Genomic DNA, 22,376 nt, shown 5'->3' with positions numbered 1-22,376 from the left:
GGCACAGCTGCAGACAGGGTCACAGGGTGGACTCAACAGCAAGCCGCTCCCTTAAAGGGCCCCTCCCAGACACAGTTACACTAAACAACACAAGATACACAGAGCTGACAACTGGTTGCAGACCCTGTGCCTGCAGCATGGATCCCCAGCTGCCGCAGCAGCAGCCAGAAGCCCTGGGCAAAGGGCTGCTGCCCACGGTGACCATAGAGCCCCGCAGGGGCTGGAGAGAGAGCATCTCTCAACCCCTCAGCCGATGGCCGCCATGGTGGACCCCGCTATTTCGAAGTTGCGGGACGCGCAACGACTACACGGTCCCTACTTCGACGTTGAACGTCGAAGTAGGGCGCTATTCCTATCCCCTCATGGGGTTAGCGACTTCAACGTCTCGCCGCCTAACGTCGAAGTTAACTTCGAAATAGCGCCCGGCGCGTGTAGCCGTGACGGGCGCTATTTCGAAGTTAGTGCCGCTACTTCAAAGTAGCGTGCACGTGTAGACACGGCTACTGTTTCCTGAGCTCTGCAGCAAAGTTCAAGTTCTTTTGGACTTGCTGAGGGAGCCCTGGTAAGAAACAGGGGTATTAAAGCCAGTTTTGGAGTAGTGGAGCCATGGGACTCCCCCTGGTAAAAAGATCAGGCTGATTCTTAGCACTAAAAGGGATCCAACTCCTTGAGAGACTGTGCAAAGCTCAGAAGTAAACTTGCCCTAGGGATCCACACTGGTGGTTTTAGAAGTTTTAGGGCTTTACTCGGATAAACAAGCTCATGTACGGGTTGGTGCAGCCACCCCCATCTCCTGCACCCTTCTGGGAAATGACAACAAGCAGCACAGATTTCTCAGCTGCAATTTTATTTTAAAAGATCCGTATGAAAAGGACTCCAGCTGTGGTTATGAACCAAGGGGGTCTTCAAAGTGCAAATGTCACCTGGAAGGTTCTGGTATCAGCAGAAGGGACACCACATATTTTGGGCCCCTGTTGCTTTCCCCAAAATCTTCAGCCTTCCCCACGATGGTGATGGAGCACAGTGTGCTGGGAATGGAACCAGGGCTGATCCATTTCCAAGAGCAGCAGCCTGGTGGAGCCCGCCCCTGAGAAGCAGGGCAAAGTTCTGCCCATCTGCAGTGAGGTCTTTAAACCATGAACACTCATGGACGCCAGGTGACCTCAGTGGCTCTCTCTTACACCCCACACAGCAGTCATTGCTCAGGGACAGATTCCTTTAGCCCACTGACCACCCCAGGCAGGCATTTCATTTGAGCAGTTACCACTCTCTTCCAGGAGGCAGTTACCGCTATGTAGTGTTCTGTAACTGCCTGGCTAATAGCAGCTAAATACAGATGGCTTGATTAGAGAATATTTGAGTAAATGAGTAACCTTCAGAGTAATTAACTTGTGGCATTTAGATTTCCTGTTAGCTCTTCACCCAACAGTCAGGCCCTTTATTGTACTATCTCAGCACTGCTCCTGTTTACACAGCTGCAAAGTAAATTGAGTTAACACCAGCTGTCTGGCTCTAGTGATAGACACAAACACCCTGTACTCTCTAATGCTCAGGTTTACCCAGCTCAGCCAGGGCGATGCAAAAACTTCCCACCAACGGTCATTTTTCTGAGCCTCATGGGTCAGAACAGCAAGCAGAACCCAGGGTGGCATAAAACCAAAACAGCATTTTACCTCACTTCTAACCATGGACAATACTCAGCACATCCCTTCACCATGCAAACCCCAGAGAGATCCATGATGCACAGTCCACAATGGCATCTGGAAAGAGGAGCAAAGTCAACTTATGAGATCTCCCTGGGCCTGGAAATGGAGGTGGTACACTGATCCTTCATGTGCTTCAGGATGGGGGTCTCTTCTAATGACAGATAAACACCCCCTACATCCTGATCTCAGAGGGATGAGAAACTGCAGCATCTCAAGCAGGTAATCTCTTAATAAAAAGGGCTGTTCTGTGACCACCTGAAAGAGAAGTCGGGTTAGCTGGGCTCCCCTGTGCTGTCGGGTCGGCTCTCTTGTTTGCGGATGTTGGTGCGTTTTCTTATCTGTACATCTTCATCCTGAAGGAGGAAACCAACACACACATCAGCAGGAGATAGTTGATCTCCAGTGAATTAGCAGACAAAGTCCAATCCTCTTTCTTTCCACCCCAGGAACCTTCTGCATATCAGGCTGCAGTCTCATAAAGATTAGTTTGGCTGTCGAAGATTTTAAATATAAGCAGGAGCACAAATCTGTGTGTATGTACGCCCAGCCCACGTGCCCTGCAGCCACCCCACTCAGAAACACTGAAGCCACCTCTTCTTGTTGAAGGAAAGGACAAAGCCATATGTCAACACCATTGTAAATTATGGACCCTTTAGAGGATGCTGAAAAGCTTCAGTCATACAAATTCCTGTTTAGAATTTGGTTCCTTCCACCAATGTCCCCTAATGACTGAACAGCTTGGCTTTGCAGGGTCGTAGGTTACATGTAACCTAAGATATCCAATAGCTTGGATATGCTGCTCTGTGAGGCAGGCTGTTTACAGCAGTCATTGAGGGGGCCTAGGAATGCGCTCAGTGCCTGCACTACATTCCAGAGCAGCCAGTTTTCTTCTGCTGGATTCCTGTTAGCACCAGTCTGAGCTACTGCTTCCCTAAACTGCCCTTTCTCACACCTTCCCATGCAATTAGGATCCCACCACATGATCAAGATACCAGAGCCAGTCCAGAGCACAGTTCTTACAGAGTCAGAATCCTCTTCCGCCTGGCTGCTTAGGAAATTAGCATAATCATCCTTCTGGGGGGCGTCTAGAATTTCCTCTTCATATTCTGTCTGATAGTCAGATTCATCTGCATAGAAGGGGGGGAAAAAAGAGAATAATTAGTTCTAGGTGGCACCAGTAGCAGACAGAGGGCATGGCAGGAGGATGAAAATGTGTACAAACCACATCCTGAGCTACAAAGCACTTGGCCAGGGTGGAGAGTCAGGTTTGGCCAACAGATGAGAACTCAATGAACTGGTGACTTTTCCCTGGGGGCTGCAAATCAAGCTGTCATTTTAGAAGTATCAATTTTCTAGCCTGCCTGGGTGCAGAAATGGCCTTCAAAAACTAGATGTGAACTGATGTACCAACATCTGCTAATAGCTGCAGCAAAAGCGCCTGGTTACAGAAGTGTGAAATGTTCCATTCATCTCAACAGGGCCTTCACTTTCAAGCTTAATGAACATAAGAATGGCTGTACTGGATCAGACCAAAGGTCCACCCAGCCCAGTAGCCTGTCTGCCGACAGCGGCCAGTGCCAGGTGCCCTAGAGGCGGCGGACCAAAGACAATGATCAAGCAATTTGACTCCTACCATCCATCTCCAGCCTCTGACAATCAGAGGCCAGGGACACCACTCCTTCCCTTGGTTAATAGCCTTTTATGGACCTAACCTCCATGAATTTATCTAGCTCTTTCTTAAATTCTGCTATAGTCCTAGCCTTCAGAGTTCTGGCAAGGAGTTCCACAGGTTAGCTATGCGCTGAGTGAAGAACTTTATTAGTTTTAAACCTGCTACCCATAACTTTAATTTGGTGTCCTCTAGTTCTTGCATTATGGGCCACAAGTCAATAACTTCTCCTTATTCACCCTCTCCACACCTGTCATAATTTTATATGCCTCTATCATGTCCCCACTCAGCCTCCTCTTTTCTAAACTGAAAAGTCCCAATCTTTTTAGCCTCTCCTCATATGGGACCTGTTCCAAGCCCCTAATCATTTCAGTTGCCCTTTTCTGAACCTTTTCCAGTGCCAGGATATCTTTTTTTAGGTGACTTTTGGAGATGGTATGCCTTGGATCCACAGCGACGGCACAAAGTGTGGGTCTTATTGCGGCATTTGCCGAATGATGATATTCCCTTCATCATCTTCCTCAGGCCATCAGCACCAGACCACATCTGTACACTGTATTCAAGATGTGGGCGTACCATAGATTTACATAGGGGCAGTAAGATGCTCCTTGTCTTATTTTCTATCCCTTTTTAAATAATCCCTAACATCCTATTTGCCTTTTAGACAGCCGCTGAACACTGTGTGGATGTTTTCAAATAACTATCCACGATAACTCCAGATCTCTTTCCTGATTAGTTATAGCTAAATTAGCCCCCATCATATTGTAAGTATAGTTGGGGTTATTTTTTCCAATGTGCATTACCTTACACTTATACACATTAAATGACAATGTAAATGACAATGTAAAATGCTAACATATTAACACCACTGATCACATCACACAAATATCCCCACCAGTGACGAATACACACATATATCAATGCCAATAATTTATGCAAACATGTAAGAAAAGGGACAATCTTGTTTGGCAGAGCTGAGCAATCTGTTTTTGGCATCAGGCCAGGGATTGAGTTAGGGAATTATTTATTGAATTTTTTATTCTCTAGTATGACTCTATTAGGAACCGGGAAGATCTATATGTGAGATCAGTGCAAAGCAAGGAACAACGAAAGGTGCCATCCATTTCAGTCGCAGAAGTGACTGTCAACACCTGTCCTTCCAAATACCAATGCCACTAGCAGGACAAAGCCTTGGCACCTCTCTGTCCCCCTTTTACAATGTTGAAAATTGAAATATTCCTACTCCTCGTTTGTGTCTCTGCGCCAGCCTCTGATTGTCCCATGACCACCAGTTTACAGAAGTTTCCTCTTAGAGGGATCTTTGCCAAAGGCTCTTTGAAAGTTGAAAGGCAAGCTATTCCCCTCTTGAACCCCTGCTGGCTTGTTCAGATCAAATCACAATTACCTGAGTTATGGTTCTATTTTAATGGTTCTTTCAACTCATACTCCTGTTACTGCAGTCTGAGTCACTGCTCTGACATAACAGGATAATCCCTAGCACCAGGTAGGTTTAGGGAAGACGTGCCATCTGAAATCACAAACACTGAAATAATTGATGGATTGCACAATTCTCGTCACCAACTCAGCCCATCATAACCTTCAACTTTTTCAAAACTCGTGGACATAACATCGACCCTCCTTAACGTACCAGTTTGTTCCAGCAACTTCCATTTGCACTGAGTAGTGTACTGCTTTATTGCCTGAGGAGCACAGGCATGGCGTATCTCCCCAGTGAAGTCTGTGGTGAAGATGCAAAGAAACTTCTCTGCTCCTCTGACTTGTGAACTGCTCCCTTACATCTTTCACTAACTGCCTAACTTCCATCTTACAATTGTTTCTGTCTCTGGTGATGTGAGCGCCTCCCTTTTAGCCTCCTAATTTCTACGTTATATTTCATCTACCACAGATGAAATGATCTTCCTTGATCTTCCTTTCTTTTGGCATCAGTAGAGCTGGAGCTCCATTTTCCATGGGATTTCCTGTTTAGGTTGGATAAAGTCTTGAAGTTAAATCACTGAAGCATGTACGTCAGGCTTCCTCCTCCCTCCCCGTGCTTTCTGGCTTCAGTTTTCATTCAGGGATACACACGCCTTTCAGTATTCTGTGGTGGCTGAGTAAGTAGCCCTCACACTGATTCTAAGAATCTTAAATGTCCTCACTTTTGCCTATAGGTCTGTTAGATCCGCTATAGATGGGGCCATTGCCATAACAGTCCCCCTACAGACTCAATTCTCATGGTGTAAGAATTAGACAATGCACCACCTAGGAACAGGATAATGTTACTTAGAAGAGTTAATGATTTTCCAAAAACCACAAGGAAGGCTCCAGATATATCATAAAATAGACAACAAGAGACCATTACCAGACTCAGGTGTGCTGCCCGATAACAATTCATCTCTCTATTTAAGAAGTCAGACGCTTTCAGAAGGACACTGCACACACCCATCAGAGCAATTTCCTAGCGCCTACTTTGTAAATCAGTGGTTCAACTGCATACAGCTCTCCTCCCGAGACTGGGGCAGTTTCTCAAGGGACATCAACTGAAATGCTCTGACTGCCAGCCAGCAAGGATAATAAACCAGCAAAGCGATGGCACCATCATCTCCGGGGGTTGAGCTATTCCTGCTCTTGTGCCCAACCTTTTCCCTTAAAAACCAGCATAAGGAGCACATGCAGCTCACGCTGGGCACTGACCCACCTTGCAGAACCGTTTATTAAAAGGCCTTGCCTTAGACTGGTTCCTTCTGCAGAGCCTGCGAGGAGACTGCCAAGACCCACCACTAAGCACAAGAAGCGAGTACTTTTAATTGAGCCATCATATGTCTCAGCCAAGTAACGAAGCCAGTTTGCTACTCCACTCTTGTGCATTGGCACCTCAGCCTGCTTCTCGGCTGAACACAGCACAGCTAAAAGGAGGCGCAGTGCCCCGCCCACAAGACCAGCTGGGACGCAGGAGAGCTGGGTTCTATTTCCAGCTCTTCCCCCTGGATCCCCATGTGACCTTGGACAAACCACTATCAATTCCCTCTTACCTTCTCCATCCATGTGCAGAATTAAGTGTGCGACTGTGGACCACCACTAGAAACAAAAACCTAGCTGTGGGCAATCTGCTAACCAGCTGTGTGGCATCCAACAGAACAGCCACACAAATGCCCAGCTCACTGTAGCTCATCTGTAAAATCCTGCTCCACCGCACAGGATGATTGAGGATTAGGATAAACTAATTCCTGTTTGCGCAGGCCATGGCCAGATCTAGCCGAACAGACCCATCCCAGCCACGTACAAAGGGCAAGCAGAAAGCTGCATTTCTACTTGTGTCACTGAACCATCACTCCTGCGTTTGGGGGGTTGGGAGAAGAACCGTCCTTCAGCAAGGTCTGAGAGCCTGGTGGACGGGCAGCGAGACGCAGCAGATGTGCCAGGCACAGTTAAACCAGCTTCACCTGGACACTTAGCAGCAGTAGAGTGAAACCTTCATTTCCACGCAGCTGCCAAGCATGGGTCATATGCTGGGAGATGGATGAACATCTTCAGACATGGGAGCTGCTGGGTTCTTCTAGATGAGCTCTACGACCCCGACGAGACTCTCTGCATTTTAAATCCACAGGCCCCTTTCCCATGGGCAGGGGCTGTCTGAGCAGACACCCCAGTGTCCACCGAGAGTCCACAATGCTGGTCTGTGCTATGGAACCCTGCTCCCTATTAAAAACATAGGTAACCCCAGCTTCTCCCGGGTTTAAAATACCCATCACATTTGGCTTGTCTGTTGTGTAAGTTTTCACGAGGTTTGTGTTTCCACCCTTACCCCACATCCCCACTCCCTCCTGCGATGGTGTGGAACACGGCCACCAAAACTGATTTCGTTAGGCTCTAAGGCCTCCACCTTGTAACAAGCAAACATGCAGAGCCTCACTGATTTCAATGGGACTCTACGGCTGCGTCTACACGTGCACGCTACTTCGAAGTAGCGGCAGTAACTTCGAAATAGCGCCCGTCACGTCTACACGTGTTGGGCGCTATTTCGAAGTTGAAATCGACGTTAGGCGGCGAGACGTCGAAGTCGCTAACCCCATGAGCGGATGGGAATAGCGCCCTACTTCGACGTTCAACATCGAAGTAGGGACGTGTAGACGATCCGCGTCCTGCAACATAGAAATAGCGGGGTCCTCCATGGCGGCCATCAGCTGGGGGGTTGAGAGATACTCTCTCTCCAGCCCTTGCGGGGCTCTGTGGTCACCGTGGGCAGCAGCCCTTAGCCCAGGGCTTCTGGCTGCTGCTGCTGCAGCTGGGGGTCCGTGCTGCATATACAGGGTCTGCAACTAGTTGTTGGCTCTGTGTATCTTGCACTGTTTAATGAAAGTGTGTCTGGGAGGGGCCCTTTAAGGGAGCGGCTTGCTGTTGAGTCCGCCCCGTGACCCTGTCTGCAGCTGTGCCTGGCTCCCTTATTTCGATGTGTGCTACTTTGCCGTGTAGACGTTCCCTCGTTGTGCCTATTTCGATGTTGGGCTGAGCAACGTCGAAGTTGAACATCGACGTTGCCAGCCCTGGAGGACGTGTAGACGTTATTCATCGAAATAGCCTATTTCGATGTCGCAACATCGAAATAAGCTATTTCGAAGTTGGGTGCACGTGTAGACGTAGCCCACCTCTAGCACCAGTAATGTCAAGCTGCACCCTCTTATGGCAAGTGTGGATTGCAGTGAAATGTACACAAGTAATGATCTACTCAAAATCTTTCTAAAGAGCTGAGGCGCAACAGTTTATTCTCAACTGCTGTGAGCAGCAGAGAATGCAAAGATTTAACCCTGTTAATACACACGGGTCAATTATGCCCAAATCAAAAAGCTGAAGCTTCTGAAGGTGGCACTCTCATTGCTAGGCAGCTGTACCAGGGTGAGCCCACAATATACCCAAACCTGGGATCCCAGCAGCCCAGGCAAATGCAGACAATGCTGGATTGTGTATCACAGGGCCACACAAGAATCACATGACAAAGTAGAAGAAAGTGCTTTTCCAGCGTGGTACTGAGGAATGAGTCCTGCTGATTACTTAAGTACTTCGCGCTTGGAAACAGTCAATATCATCTGCTGCATTCTGCGGATGACAGTACGTTCTGTTCCTTAGCACTTCATTCTAACACAATGGCTCTAACAAGCTGGCAGAAAATGGATTGAAAACACTTGGCCAATACTTTTCCCCCCGGAATGGTTCAGAGAGTAATGTGTAGCGACTATTAAATACAACAGCTATGATTACAAAGGAGCCCTTGATCTAAACTTGGTGAGGAAATGCTGGAGTTGAACTGACTGACTCTAGTGTACCACAAAGGATAATATTTTCAGAGGTACAACTTCATTGTTAAACCTTACTCTAGCAACAAGTGAACAAACAGCCTGAGATAGAGCTCTAAACAAACACTTGGCTCTGCAGCAGGGTCACTAATGTTATTGCGTATTTGTATTGGAAGAATTCAGGTGTAGCCTGTGGCTGTTAGTCACTATACCACAATAATAATAATCCTGGAACTTTTCCTTGCAACGAACCCCGTTGCCAAATTTGTCCACATATCTATTCTGGAGATACCATCACTGGACCTAACCACATTAATTACAGAATCACAGGAACATTCGCCTGTTCCTCAACTAGCATCATATATGCCATCATGTGCCAACAATGCCCACACACCATGTATATAGGACAGACTGCAAACACTCTTCAACAAAGAATGAATGGACATAGAACAGACATCAAAAAAACTCCAAATACACAAACCTGTCAGCCAGCACTTTAATGGAGTGGGCCATTCTGTTAAAGATGTAAAATTTGTGTTCTACTGAAAAAGGACTTTAACAACCATCTACAGAGGGAATGTTCAGAACTTAAATTCACATTCAAATTCAACACATTAATATGTGGTTTGAACAGGGGCAGCAACTAACTGTCTCATTATAAGGACTCTTTTACATACTTCGATGTTTTATCTAACTCTTAACTTCCCCCTCCCCCTGCCATCCCTCTGCTCTTCTGATTTGCCAACCTTGATAACAATTTTTGGACCTCTGTGCTTTATATATTGAGTCTGTTCTGGTAAGGCTATGATCTGAAGAAGTAGGTCTGTCCCATGAAAGCTCATCACCTAATAAATTATTTTGTTAGTCTTTGAAGTACTACATGGCTGATGTTTTGTTTGGTAGAATAAGACCAATACAGCTACCTCTCTGTCACTATTCACCATGCAACACCCTGTCTTTTTAGCTGTCTTTCATGCCACAGAATGACTGTGGAGAAGAGAGGTTCTTTTATACTTTGGGTGTCATTGCAAATAAAAGGCAAAGAGAATAAACATGGAACATGGTGTTAAAGGTGCTGTCAGCTCTGTAGGGTACATGAGATCAGAGCTGAGCTGTGCTATTATTCACGTGCCATATTACAACTTGAATTAAAGCACACTTGGCCTCCCGGGGTCTCTAGCATGGACTTTTGGACCTTTTAACATCCGAGCACTACTGAGCTAGCTACGGATGGAGCGGAAGCCCAATGAGCAGGCAGGGGAGGAGAATTAAGACTGAAGTCAGACTCATTAATACCACTTACAGCATGGGGGTGTGGTGGGGTGGGGTGGGGTGAGGGAAAGACCCCTGAGCACAGCACCCAGGCAGTTGCTGTGTTTTCCTTCTCCGGGCTCTGTTCTCACTGTACCATGTGAGTAACTAATGGCAACTGAGCGTGGCATTGACAGCAGCACAGCTCTCTGCGGTCATAATTAATCAAACCTACGTCTGAGGGACCTTAATACCAATGCTCTAGTTAATTGGCTCCTTTGTCTGAAGGCAAATTGTACCCCGGCAGGTGAGCAGCAGAGGTGCTGGGGGCCAGGTTGCTGCAAGAAGCATTTAAATCACAACTGGTGTGAACAGCAACACCACTAGTAACCGTGTAATGCAGAACCTTTTGTTCCTTGTCTAAATGACTATTAAAATTGAATCGATAGTCTCTCCATTAGGCACCTGGGTGGGAATTACCAGCTAACAGAGGACAGGCAAACAGAGGGAATCTGCCTGGGAACCAGCCGAGGAGCTATGGGTGAGCTCCACTTTGCGGAGGCTGTGTGGTGAGCTGGTGGGGTGAATATCCAAGGGTCTGTCTGCTGTGACCATTTGTGTGACTGGAGCCAGGTGCAGGCACAGTTTGACCATGTGGCTGTTTGCTTGGAAAGTGTGAACTGAGAATGATTTGTTGCAATGGTGAGGGTTGTGGGGTGAGCGGTGGCTGGCACTCATGTGGTTGACTAGAGGGAAGGCTTTGAGCTGGGCCAGCTGCTTCGAGGCAGTAGCCCTAAGAAAAAACAGCCAGCAGTGCATTGAGTGAGTGTTGAACCAAGAATAGGCAGATGGAGGAAGTTCGCCTGGGGATGGTGCTCACACTTTTTTTTGTGCCTTTCAGGGCTCTGTGAGCAGTAGAACAGAACATCCAAGGAGGCTCCTAGAGGGAAGACAATAGTAACTGTGAGCGATCAGCTCTTGTGGCCTGCGCAGGGTGTGCCATGTTTGTCTTTCTCCCGGAAGACAGACATGACTTATCTGCACAAAGTGCAAGCTGGTCTGCATACTGGAAGAGAAGGGTAAAGGGCTAGAGGCCCAACCATCTCCCTGTTGTCCACCACAGAGAATTAGGACTTTCAGGAGAGAAGTCAGTGTTTGGTGCTGAGGTTGGGTTCAGTGAGAGAGGGAAGAGGAAATCAAGGCTTGAAAAAGTCTCTAATGTGCCGATGTTCTAATGCTGGGAGATTGGGATAAATAAAATTAAAGCCAATGAGTGACTTGGCGATATTGTGCTAGGTGTAAGAAATCTTCCCTGCACTGGGTCACTGAACTGGGTGACCCTGCACTGGGTCACTTCCCCATCTCAAGGCCTCAGATGACCAAGCCAGAAGATGAAGACTTGACAGTTAGAGAGGTCACATCAGCAAGGCCCCACCCTGCATCTCAGCACTTTCCACACAGGGTGGGGAGGAGGTTTTGAGGGAGAGCTGGTTTTTGTCTGGTGTAGGCAGCACTGGGGCATTGTCAGCACAGACAGAAAAGGGAGAAAATAAAGCACTGAGCTGATGTACTTCATGTACAGGGCATGTCACGTCACATCCCTGAGAAACTGAGCAGAAACACAAGGAGAGAACAGAGATAGTTGCATTCATCGCCTTGCGTATGGCGATGCGTCGGCTCAAGGCATAGTGGAGCATAGGCAGATGGATTAGAGGAATTAAAGATGCATCAGAACAGCATTCCGATAACTAAAATATTCCTCCAGGATTGGCTGCCCAAGCCGAGGTCAATACTACTGAGGAACGATTTCCTATTTACTGAACAGAGCTCACGTGAGAGCAAACAAGAACATGGGGATGACTGGAGAGTTTTCCTTGGCAGGCTACTGAGGAGAAAAGAGTGTTCGGGGGGCACCATGCGCATTGTATAGGGTAGTAATAATCTGCACCTGGAAAAACGCATCAGTTGTCATGTAACTACATCTATAAGCAAACTCACCATCTACCAGAGCTGCTTTTACTGGCTCAATTCTGGACACAATTTCTGCCAAATCAGTGAAAGAGGTACTAGGGCAGGTCACAATCTGAAATACAAGCAAAGCAGATGTATATTATTCAAATGCGCACACACAGGAATGAGAATTACAATGCACTGAAGTTATATTAAACATCAGACACACAGCCACAAAAATGGAGATTCTCAGTAAAGGTTGCCATGGAAAATAAAAAACAGATCATCACCATAGTAACAGGGTTCTCCAAAACACCTACCCTCACAGAGTTACAGTCAGCTGTTCCTGTTAGGACATGTGGACATGCCCCCTTTCCTCACATGCTGGGACCTGGGAAGGTAAAAAGTGGAGCTACTCCTCCACTTAGTTCCTTCCACCATTCCTGGAATTCATCAGGAACAACTTCTGAGAAGTGGGACCGGGAGCAAATGACCCAACAAGCAGAGGAATTGGAGAGAGCCAATGGGTCAGCATTAAGAGCCCTGCGCTCTGTCTGGATCCTGCCACTCCTCTGATGCCATTGTCCCTTTAACCCTCAGCTCCCAGCACATTGGGAGAGCTGCCTAGATACTTCCCAGCTGTGCACCAGAATGTGAACATCAAAGATGGGCCACAGACAGGGCCAGGAGAACCACTCACTCTTTTGCCTTGGTCTCAGATGCACTATAGTCTATGCTCACAGGTGGGGGCTCCACAGGAAAGACCATGAGGACAAGCCAGTAAAAAAGCTGACAGCTCTCCATGCCCTTTAATGCTGTAATTGGCTTAAAATTACTATGAAACACATGCAGTGCAGTTGCTACCATGTCGATCCCAGGATATTGGAAAGACAACGTAGATGATGACCAACTTCTCCTGGTAAGACACAAGCTTCTGGCTACACAGACCTCTTCTTGCAGGCTGGGAAAGGTAGTCCCTGCGTCATTGCTAAATGCAAGATGGAACTGCCCCTTAGAACAGTGCTGCCCAACCCATGGCCTGCAGGCTGTACATAGCTCACCAGTGCATTTCCGAAGGCGCACACCCTGCTCGCTCTGTCGCATTTTGCCATTTTGTTGCACTGCATCATTTTAGTTTACACAAATTGCAACGAAACAATACTGTTCATAGAAAACAATCTATCTAAATACATAGGAAAGAAGCTGAACTTGAAATCTTAATCCATACAGGTGGCTTTAAATCTTACCAGAATACGTGGCATCTGTTTGGCCCACATAAGGACGTGCTTAGCTTTCTGTGGCCCTTCTGTGTCATAAGGTTGGGCACCACTGCCTCACTACTTGTACTAAACTAGCGGTGTCCAATAGAAATTCAAACACTGCAACAGTTGGAGTTGTTTTTCCACATTCACCAGATGATGTATGAAACTCTATAGAGCCAGACACTCCCAGCCTCCCCACCCTGCCGCTCTAAATAAATACCCTCCCGCTCCCCAAGAGCCAGGCACCCTGAGTCCCTGCCATCTAATTCAAGGCCAACGACTCACTGGAGCTGCAGCCAGGGCTGCCATCATGTGCTTCTCCTGCCAAGTGGCGGGACACATGCACAGAGCGGTGGACAGCACTCCCCACGTGTGCTCAGGAGGAGTCACATTTAATAAAGGCTCCAAGAACCGCATGCAGCTAGGGAGCCATGGGTTGGGCCACCCCTATATTTGCCCCAAGGCAATGTCCTATTTGCCACACGTGGTGAATGGCAAATGTATTGGACACCCCTGTACTAAACGACCTATTTCATCCTGCGTTTAGCTGTGATGATCAGTCTACCTTGCCAGAGCTGAAGAGCAGCACTGTGGGGCTTGAAGACGCCTCTCTTTCTCTCACCCCCCCACCCCCCAGAGAGCTGTGACAGATGCATTTCGCTGGACACTGAATTTATCACTCAATCGGCATATAATCCCAGCAGAACTAAGGCACAGCAAGGCTCCTGGGGATCCCCCGCATGGGGCATCGAGGGAAAGACCCAGAAAAGTTCCCGCTATGAAGGACACAGGGGCATTGAGCTGCGCTGTTGAATGCACAGGCCTCAAACAGCAGAATATTATATTCGGGGGCTCCCCCCTCCTTTCTTCTAACAAAGATGCAATTAAGACAATCTGCACTCATTTGTGTCAGGTACTGCTGAGTGCACCAGTGGAACCAGCACTGACCTCACAGGCAACTGAGTGGGAACAGAGAGAACAGATTGAGACATATGAAAAACTCATGTAGGGCTTAGGCCAAAAGATGCTGCAGGGAAACTAGTGTGGGTTGGCACAGGCCCAAGAAAAGGTCAAAGATTGAAGGAGTCTGGGCTTCACAAGGATGTTATCAGAACCGTAAGTTTACAACAGGGGAAAGGTTCTGTGTGCACCCCAACTGGAGCAATGCTTGGTGTCCGCTGCAGCCCTGGCACGCATGGAATCAGAGAATCCTAGGGCTGGAAGGGACCTCAGGAGGTCACTGACTCCAGCCCCCAGTCTAAGGCACGATCCTCCCCAACTAAATCGTCTCAGCTGGAGCTTTGCCAAGTCAGGACTTAAAATCCTCCACGGATAGAGTCCACCACCTCTCTTGGCAACGCATTCCAGTGCTTCACCACCCTCCTGGGGAAGTACTATTTCCTAATGTCCAACCTCCCCCTCCCACTCTGTAACTTCAGACCATTGCTCCTTGTTCTACCATCTGTCACCACTGAGAACAGTTTCTCTCCATCTACTTTAGAGCTCCCCTTCAGGAAGTTGAATGCTGCTATCAAATCACCCCTCAGTCTTCTCTTGTAGATCTTGTGCTCCAGCTCCCAAATGCTAGAGCCAGGACTTGAACTTAGACCTCACAAGTCCCTGGTCAGTCTTTTAACCACAAAGCTCTCGCTCATTCCCAGGGGCTGACATGCCCTTCGCTCCTGGAGCGTTTCAGTGCTTCCCCCTCCCAGCTTAATGCTTCTCCAAAAGGAAGGATGTAAAGAGTAGGCAGAAAACCCTAAACGTCACCTCAAAAAGCATGTGCCATTCTCAGTGGCATGGGGGCGCGCTCTCGCTTAATAGAGATCTTTGGTAAATTTCCTTTGACCATGTTAAAACCCAGGAGAGAAAAAAAAATATTCTGTGCTGGATAAACCCATTAATAAAGGAACAAAGACATGACTGAAGAGTATCCCACATTGTATTAATCTTTGACCACGGCTGCTATCTTCACATGTCAATGGGCAACCTGAGGACAGCTGCTGGGAAACACGGGATTGTTCTAGGCTGGGGGAAAGAGGAGCTGGTCGAGTGAATGCTGTTGGGCTTAACTTATTTCTTCTTCAACGTTTCAGCCTTAGGTAAAGTGTGGGAGTGTAAGGGTGTGTCCAGGATGGTCCGAGAGATCTGGGAGACTTTCACAAAAAAGTTGGGTACAGGGGAGTGGAAGGCACACAGCACTTTGCTGGATTGGGCTCTTGCTTTGCTCCCACCTCCTCCAAACACAACACCCTTGTATCCTATGTTGCCTTTCCAGAACATGTGGCTCAGGAGAAGAGTTCCCAGCTGGGCAAGCAATAAGGATGAGGGAGGTATTTTATCGTCCCACTCTGCACGCTGCTGGACTGTTGTAGCACTCCTCCCTCCAAACTGGCATTAGGGAGCATAGCGCTGTGCTTCCAATGAGCTGTGAAACTGGGGAAGGCCTGCTCTCCTGAAACACTCCATAAAGCACACCACTTCTCTCCATGGTGCAGGTGTTAACCCTGGTATCTTGGCCACATCCTAAACTGGGTTAGTACTACCAGGCATTCTGTGCTCCACATTTTGTACATCAGGTAGCGTTGCTGTGTGCTGTTAAACAGCTGCTGTGTTCCACCCCATAGGTGGATGAGGGCAGACATACACACACAGCACTGGCACCTCTATAATGAGGCATAAAATGAAATTATTGCTCAAAGTCAGGAAAGAACTTTTGAAAACTAGGTGATTATAAAGGACTCTTCAAACACCTGCCAAGAATCTACAGTGTCAAAGCAGTTCCTTCAGACAAAGGGGCTGCTAAAAGAAAAGCTGGATGGCAAACCCAGCTTTGGGGTTTTTCTGCTTACTTTCAGAAGTTTTCACATTGTGCTGAGCTGTAATGCATTCCTTGCTAACCCCTATGAACACTGGACCTCACACAGGCAGAGCCCCAGAACCTTGGAGCATACACTGCAAGGAATCGTAAATGGCAGGCATGCTCCCAGTCAGCTGTCAGCTATTCCTGTCAATCTTTCATTTTTGTACATTCCCTTCCCCAAGGAATCGCGGTGGTTTGTCAGGACTAGCCCAATTGTGCACCCTAAACATTGGTTACTGTGATGTGCTGAAGCAGCTAATGTGAGTAGAGACAGCAGTTTAAAACCTGTACTTCTACTACCACTGATAGCAATACCCTGAGCCTTCGGAGGGTCTCTGATGGCTCTTGTAGGAAATTCCCTTCCTCAAACAGGCTGTGCAGGCATTTTGGTACCGGACTGAACATGCAATAAGGGCACAGTGCAAGATTTCTCACAGGGGCTGAAAGCCACTTAAAGCTCTGCTCATGACTATTGAGCAGTGGCTATGATAGCAAGCTAGGCTTTTAAAATGCCAGCAGCGCCTGCTCAGCTGCCTGAGCACTGCATACCAGGCAGCTAAGCTCAGAAGAGTTATTTGCCTAGTAAACCATTATCAGCAAGCAGGGGGACTCCTAGATACTGAATATTGTGTGAAGATGAGAAAAAGAACTCAGGGTGCTGAAAAAGTCTGACAATAATATATTTACTGCAATGCATTTTTAATGAATGTGTGTATGTTCTCCGTAAAGGTCCATGAGACAGCCCCTTGGACAGCCCTTACATACATTATACAGCAATGCCTGAGCCAGAGAATTCCACTCATGTGTGCCCTGGTTGCTGGGTGACACCACAGACTGGGAAGAGAATTTGTGAGCTGAACACTTACACTTGAGGTTTTGGATTTGCAGATCTCCTGCCTGTCTTTTAACATCTTGTCAAGGACGCCGCTCCTGCCCCAGACGTTAAACACCGTCTTCCCATGTTGGTATCCCACTTCCTGGAAAGAGACAGACAACCTGAAATTCAAAAGCCTCATCGTCAACAACCACCCTGCTCCCCATGTCACCTGCTGTACAAGCCAGAGCTAAGCACAGCGCTGCCCTCAGGGACTGGGATTTAGAATGCAGAACCTTAGCTCTTAGTCACTCTGAACATTCAGCCTATGAACTGGGCAGCTGGTAACTGAAGCCAGGTGCTACTTTACATCAGGAAGTTCACATGACCTTTGGCCCTAATGTTACAGAACACACAGCTAGTTACAATTACCTTTATGGTGATGGCTGCACGCATCAGACAATGCTCAATAGGTAAGGAGACACCAATGAAAAATGAACAAAGGATTTATTTTTTTCCCCGATGACCTTAGTGTACAAACCTCTTTATGAGAAAAGAGGACAGCAGAGCTAATTAATATTGGACTCCTCTCTGGTGGGCCAAGTCTGACACAGGAGTTACTATGGGCACTGCTGTCAAATGACCTGTACATGTGAAGCATGAAGACACGCAAGTCAAACAGTAGGCAGGGCTCTTGCTCTTACATGCAAATTCCAGGTTCTGTCTGAGGTCATACGTGCAACCTCACTATTGCTACAGTGCCTGGGGGAGGGGTTTCTAATCCATATGCCCCATTTTCCAGCCCTTTAGAACTCCAATTTACATTGAGAATGACAACTTGGCACCCATGCTGTCAGCATGAAAGCAATTCAGACTAGCTCCAGGCATGTTCTTTTGCCTACAAAGCAGCAGCAAGGGCTTCAGGAAGAAACGAATTCCAGTGTTTAGAGCAGCCTTCGTGTGAGTTATGAGTTCAGGGTTCTATTCCCAGCTCTGTCACTGACATGCAGAATAAGGGTCAGGAGGAGCTCAAGGTTTCATAGTGTCACAGTCTCTCCCACATGGCAGGTCACACTCTGGATCTCGTGTCTGGAATGGGACCGAAGGCCATGGGGGAGTGGAACTCCCTGACAGCACACCAACTCTTGTGATTTGAGATCCAGAACACACCTTGACAGGGAAGAAAGGCCTGTTTAGAGGGACTTGGAAGCGAATGAAACCTGAGAGATCACAGACCAGAGGAGAACACTGCTCTCTCTTCAGAGCGTTCTGTCAATGTTTTCATTGAGTCCAAGGCTAGAAAGGACCATTGTGAGCATGTGGTTTGATCTCTGGTATAGCACAGCACACATCATTCCCAGAGCAGGTATTTTAGAAAAAACATCTAATCTTGACTTGAAAATGGTCAGGGATGGAGAATCCACCATGTTAATTGTTGCAGTAATTGACAAAAATGACAGCTTATTTTCTCTCTGAATTTGTATAGCTTCCACTTCCTGCCACTGGTGAACATTAGACCTCTCTCTATGAGGCTGAAGTGTTCCTTAACAAATTTTTGTTCCCTGAGTAGGTAGTCTGTAATCAAGCTCCCACTTAGTCTTCTTTTTGCTAAGCTATGTGGCTCTTCTCTGAACCCTCTCACTGTCATCACCAGTAGTAGGCCCAGGATTCCAGCAGCAGTCACATCAGTGCAAGACTTAGAAACAAAATAATCTCTCAACTCCTACTGGCGATTGACCTGTTCATGCATCCCAAAATCCCACTAGTTCTTTTGCCACAGCACCACACTGGGACCTCATGTTTGGCAGTATATCTCCCAGAACTCCCAGCTCTTGTTCAGAATCACTGCTTCTCTAGCCTGTCAGCACTGACCTGCACTCTGTGTTGCTCAGAATGCCCCCAAAGAGCTTGGATTATGGCGATCCAGGGCATGCAGCAAGTGGACAATCTCTGTGCAGGGACTGCTGTGGAGGTGAGTTATTGAGGGGAATCAGCAGGGAACTATACATGCTCAGTGACTGTTGAATGTTATTTGTTTGGCAGAGGTGCCTAGAACGTTGGACAGATATCCCCTTTTTATTTTTGTATAAATCTAAATGAATAAAAACCCTTGACACAATAGCCCATGACAGCCCACTCAAGTCACCATGGTTTACTTTACAGAGATGCTACAATAGGTGAAGCAGGATGACAGCTTGGTATATACGCATGACCTCCAATTATCTACTGCCAAGCTTTTCTCATTGTAAAGAGCTTAAAGTTACTTTGTGGCTTTAAATGATGCACTTGGCCCTCACTGGTCAGCTTCTGCAGAGAGAGAACAATGGTGTGAAGGGTCATTTTTTGTTGATCTCTGGGTGTCAAGCAGTTTCATTCACTGAGGTGCTAGAGAGGCTGGATTCTCCTTATCACCTCCAATCATTAATTTTGTTAGCTAACAGCACATTAAAGCTCTACCACAGTGACAATGAGCATAAACTGCTAAACAACAGGACACTAGAAAGGAAAGAAACTTAGTCCAGACTTTAAAAACTTGCTGAAAAAATGGCAGATGCAAATCCGGTATCAAAACTTTGCAAGCAGATTTAGACTACACCTAAACAGACAGAACTAAACCCCAAAGACCTGTGAACCTGTTACCACCCCGTCCTTAATGACGCCCTTCCACTGACATTGGTTTTGATACTCTCTCAGGAGCAAAGGAAGTGCAGACGAGTCATAATGTATTAATAGAAGTGTTGGAATGTTAACTGTGCCACAGACATTCTGCTGTTCTGCTCCTTGCGCCTGAACAATCCACAGCCCGACAGCTCATTCCAACTCTCTGACTTTATGAGTTACTCCATTTCTCACCCAGTCAGGGAACTGGCACAGTGCCCATTCTGACTGAACAAATCAAACATTAATAGAGAACAGTCCACGTCTACCCCCAGAGTAAAGTTACTGGCAAAATGAGGAGAGGGAATTTCAATCTGCTTGTGGGCATTACACAAGCCATGTAAGTGATTCTGTTCAAGTTCTTATCCTAAGCCTCTCCCTGTGTGTTTGTCCATGTGGTCATTCAGGCGACTTCTTTGCTCAGCTTTAACTTGTACATGGCCTATGGCCAGCTAAGTAGTAAGAAATCTCATTCTGGAGAACAGAGTCCTCTGGAAAGAGCCTAGGACTAGCCCTGGGCACTAGGCTTGCACTGCTGCAGTGTTCACAGGACGCAGCTGCTGCCCAGAAGAGTTACACCAGGTTCCCCCCCACCCCCAGCTCCATGTCCTCCAAGTTTACTTACGCAGATTTCATCAAACTTCCCAAATTCCAGGGTGCCGTATCTGTCGATGGGTGGCCGAATGTACTCGCAGTAGTCACTGTTCTTCACCATCTCCAGCTGCCGCACGCAGCACACATAGGCAAGCCGGGTCTGGATCTCTGCCATGTTCAGCACCTGTCAATCAGCCCGACACCCAGCAAAGGCATTCCAAGACTTTCCTCAGCACAGTAAGCTCTGGACTGACAATGACAATGGCCTCAGGCACATCCACAGAGGCCATCCACGGAGGCTGTCCCCTCCCACCTCCCTCAACCTCCCAGGCGCACAAATCAACCGCAGAGATGGCTTCCATCTAACAAAGGAGATGTTGCTGCAGTCCCAGCAGAACTTGGTCTTTGATTCCAGGAATTACTGGCATTTGGAAGGAGATTGACAGAGGAGGGGCGTGAAGCTCTCTCAGGGTGGGGGTAATCACTGGTTCTCTAACAGGAGAGACTGCTTTAGGCAGAGCTGGCTTTGCGTCATTAGGACAGAGTGCTATGGAGGCAGCATGTTCAACCCCACCCGGCACCACCCCCAAAAGATACTTCTGGCACAGTCTCATGTAATACTTTTGAGGTCTGAAAAAGAACCCTGCCAAAGCCCCAGACCAGGCCTGTTCAAGGAGGGGGCTGCTACAGAGGGAGAGCTAAGGATTACAGCGGGACCCTATGCAACCTGAAGGAAAATGGAGGAGATGACATATTAATCCAAGCTGACCTGACTTCACACAGGAAGGAACACTATGGCTCATGCAGCCTGCCATGACAACAAACATCTAAGGGTTTATTGCTGCTCAGGACAAAAATCCCCATATGCCACAGCCAAGAAATGCCGTGAAAGTGGACAAAGCTCCACTCACTTTCATCTGTAAAGCAGCCAAATCCTAACTGCATCAAGACAGTACTGCAGCTAAACAACAAAGTAAAATTGTGCCAAATTCACTCCAACGGGAGAGGGGCTCTTTTATTCCTGACCAAACCAGGTCATTTGCCGTAGACCATTCCAGGAGCAGTTTGGGAGAAGAGGCGCATATTTTTGTGCTATTTGTACAGTGCCTAGCACAATGAGGTCCTGGCCCATTTCCAGAGTTCCTAGGTGCCACAGTAACATAAACAGCAAACAATATCATCTCAATTCTGTAGCCCTCTCCCCTCCAGGCCCCACCTTTCACCCAAACACTGGGAGGGGCAGGACACAGGCCTCAGCAGCATTTGCTCTTGCATGGTGAGCTGCAGTCAGACTCCTCAGGGGAACAGATTTGTGGTGCTTTGCTGGGTGAGTCCCACTCTTAGCTCCTCCTCGGATTCAGACAACTGAATTCTCTCCCAACCATGTATTTTCTTTCGTGCTGGGACTTTGCCCCGCCTTTCTACGTCTCTTATGTCACCTTGTAATGTGAGAAGCAGGTGACAGAACAATGGGCTCCCAGTCTTGTTTCTTGTATATGCAATGGGACAGTTCCTATCGGTTTTCTGAAAACCACCATGATTTGAACGCAAAGCTTACTGTACCTTCACTTTTTCAGCTAGGGGATTCCATCTCTTCCACAGCAACCACCAGCCAGACAGAGTGTCGCCATAGTTGGTGAGGTCCGTCTCATCCCGGCTGCCCACATCGATTGCTATCACCACTTTTGCCCCCATGGACCTTGCGACATCCGCTATTGGGAACAAAGTCATGTTATCATTACCCATCAGTCCTCTCTTCTACAGACTTTACCTGTTTGGAGCTGCCCACTGAAAGCAGGGACATGTATTTCCAAGCATCAGGACAGACCCCACACAAGCACAACATGGGAGAATACAACAGCGTTCCTTTTTCTACAGCCTTCAGCATGGACATTCATAAATGCTTCCCAGGGAGAAAGACTTAACTCCGACTAATGCTATACTCCTCATAGTGACATATGGTGCCTGGGCAGAACTCTCTCTTTATAATCCCCCTTTATCCTAACAACTTTCTTTCAGAAACCAATGCAAATATCCATCAAGAAGAGGAAAAAATTCCAGCGGCCACAAAAGAGGAGACAGATCATCCGTATCATCACAAATCGCAAAGACTCAGCACCATCTCTGGCTAGGGCCGTAAGGTCTGGGGTTTGTATATTTAGTTTTGGTGGTCCAGCAAGATTGGACCTAAGTCCTGGTACCCACATGATCAGTGTCTGCATAGTGACATGCCTTGATACATGGATGAAGCAACACAAATGCAAGAGGGCACAGAAGAGGTCAAAGCAAAATGAACAACTGGCCAGAAAAGTTGGCAT

The 22,376-nt window shown here is 47.4% G+C and overlaps 1 protein-coding gene across 3 annotated transcripts in view; it reads right to left on the bottom strand.

The window, feature by feature from the left end:
* Window positions 1-830: 830 nt before the first annotated feature.
* The window catches only part of PNPLA7 (patatin like domain 7, lysophospholipase), a 255,620-nt gene continuing 234,074 nt past the window's right edge, over window positions 831-22,376 (bottom strand). For all 3 annotated transcript variants that reach the window (XM_075015265.1, XM_075015266.1, XM_075015267.1), the window contains 6 exons: window positions 21,622-21,770; window positions 20,090-20,242; window positions 16,859-16,969; window positions 11,916-12,000; window positions 2,727-2,833; window positions 831-2,059 (listed from right to left, as the gene is read on the bottom strand). In XM_075015265.1, coding sequence (XP_074871366.1) covers window positions 1,979-2,059; window positions 2,727-2,833; window positions 11,916-12,000; window positions 16,859-16,969; window positions 20,090-20,242; window positions 21,622-21,770 — 686 coding nt within the window. In that variant the 3' untranslated portion in view covers window positions 831-1,978. The remainder of the gene's footprint in view (window positions 2,060-2,726; window positions 2,834-11,915; window positions 12,001-16,858; window positions 16,970-20,089; window positions 20,243-21,621; window positions 21,771-22,376) is intronic.

The sequence above is a fragment of the Carettochelys insculpta genome, chromosome 21 (genome assembly GCF_033958435.1).
Source record: "Carettochelys insculpta isolate YL-2023 chromosome 21, ASM3395843v1, whole genome shotgun sequence".
Lineage (NCBI taxonomy): Eukaryota > Metazoa > Chordata > Testudines > Carettochelyidae > Carettochelys > Carettochelys insculpta.
This window is presented reverse-complemented; position numbering and strand designations above follow the sequence as displayed.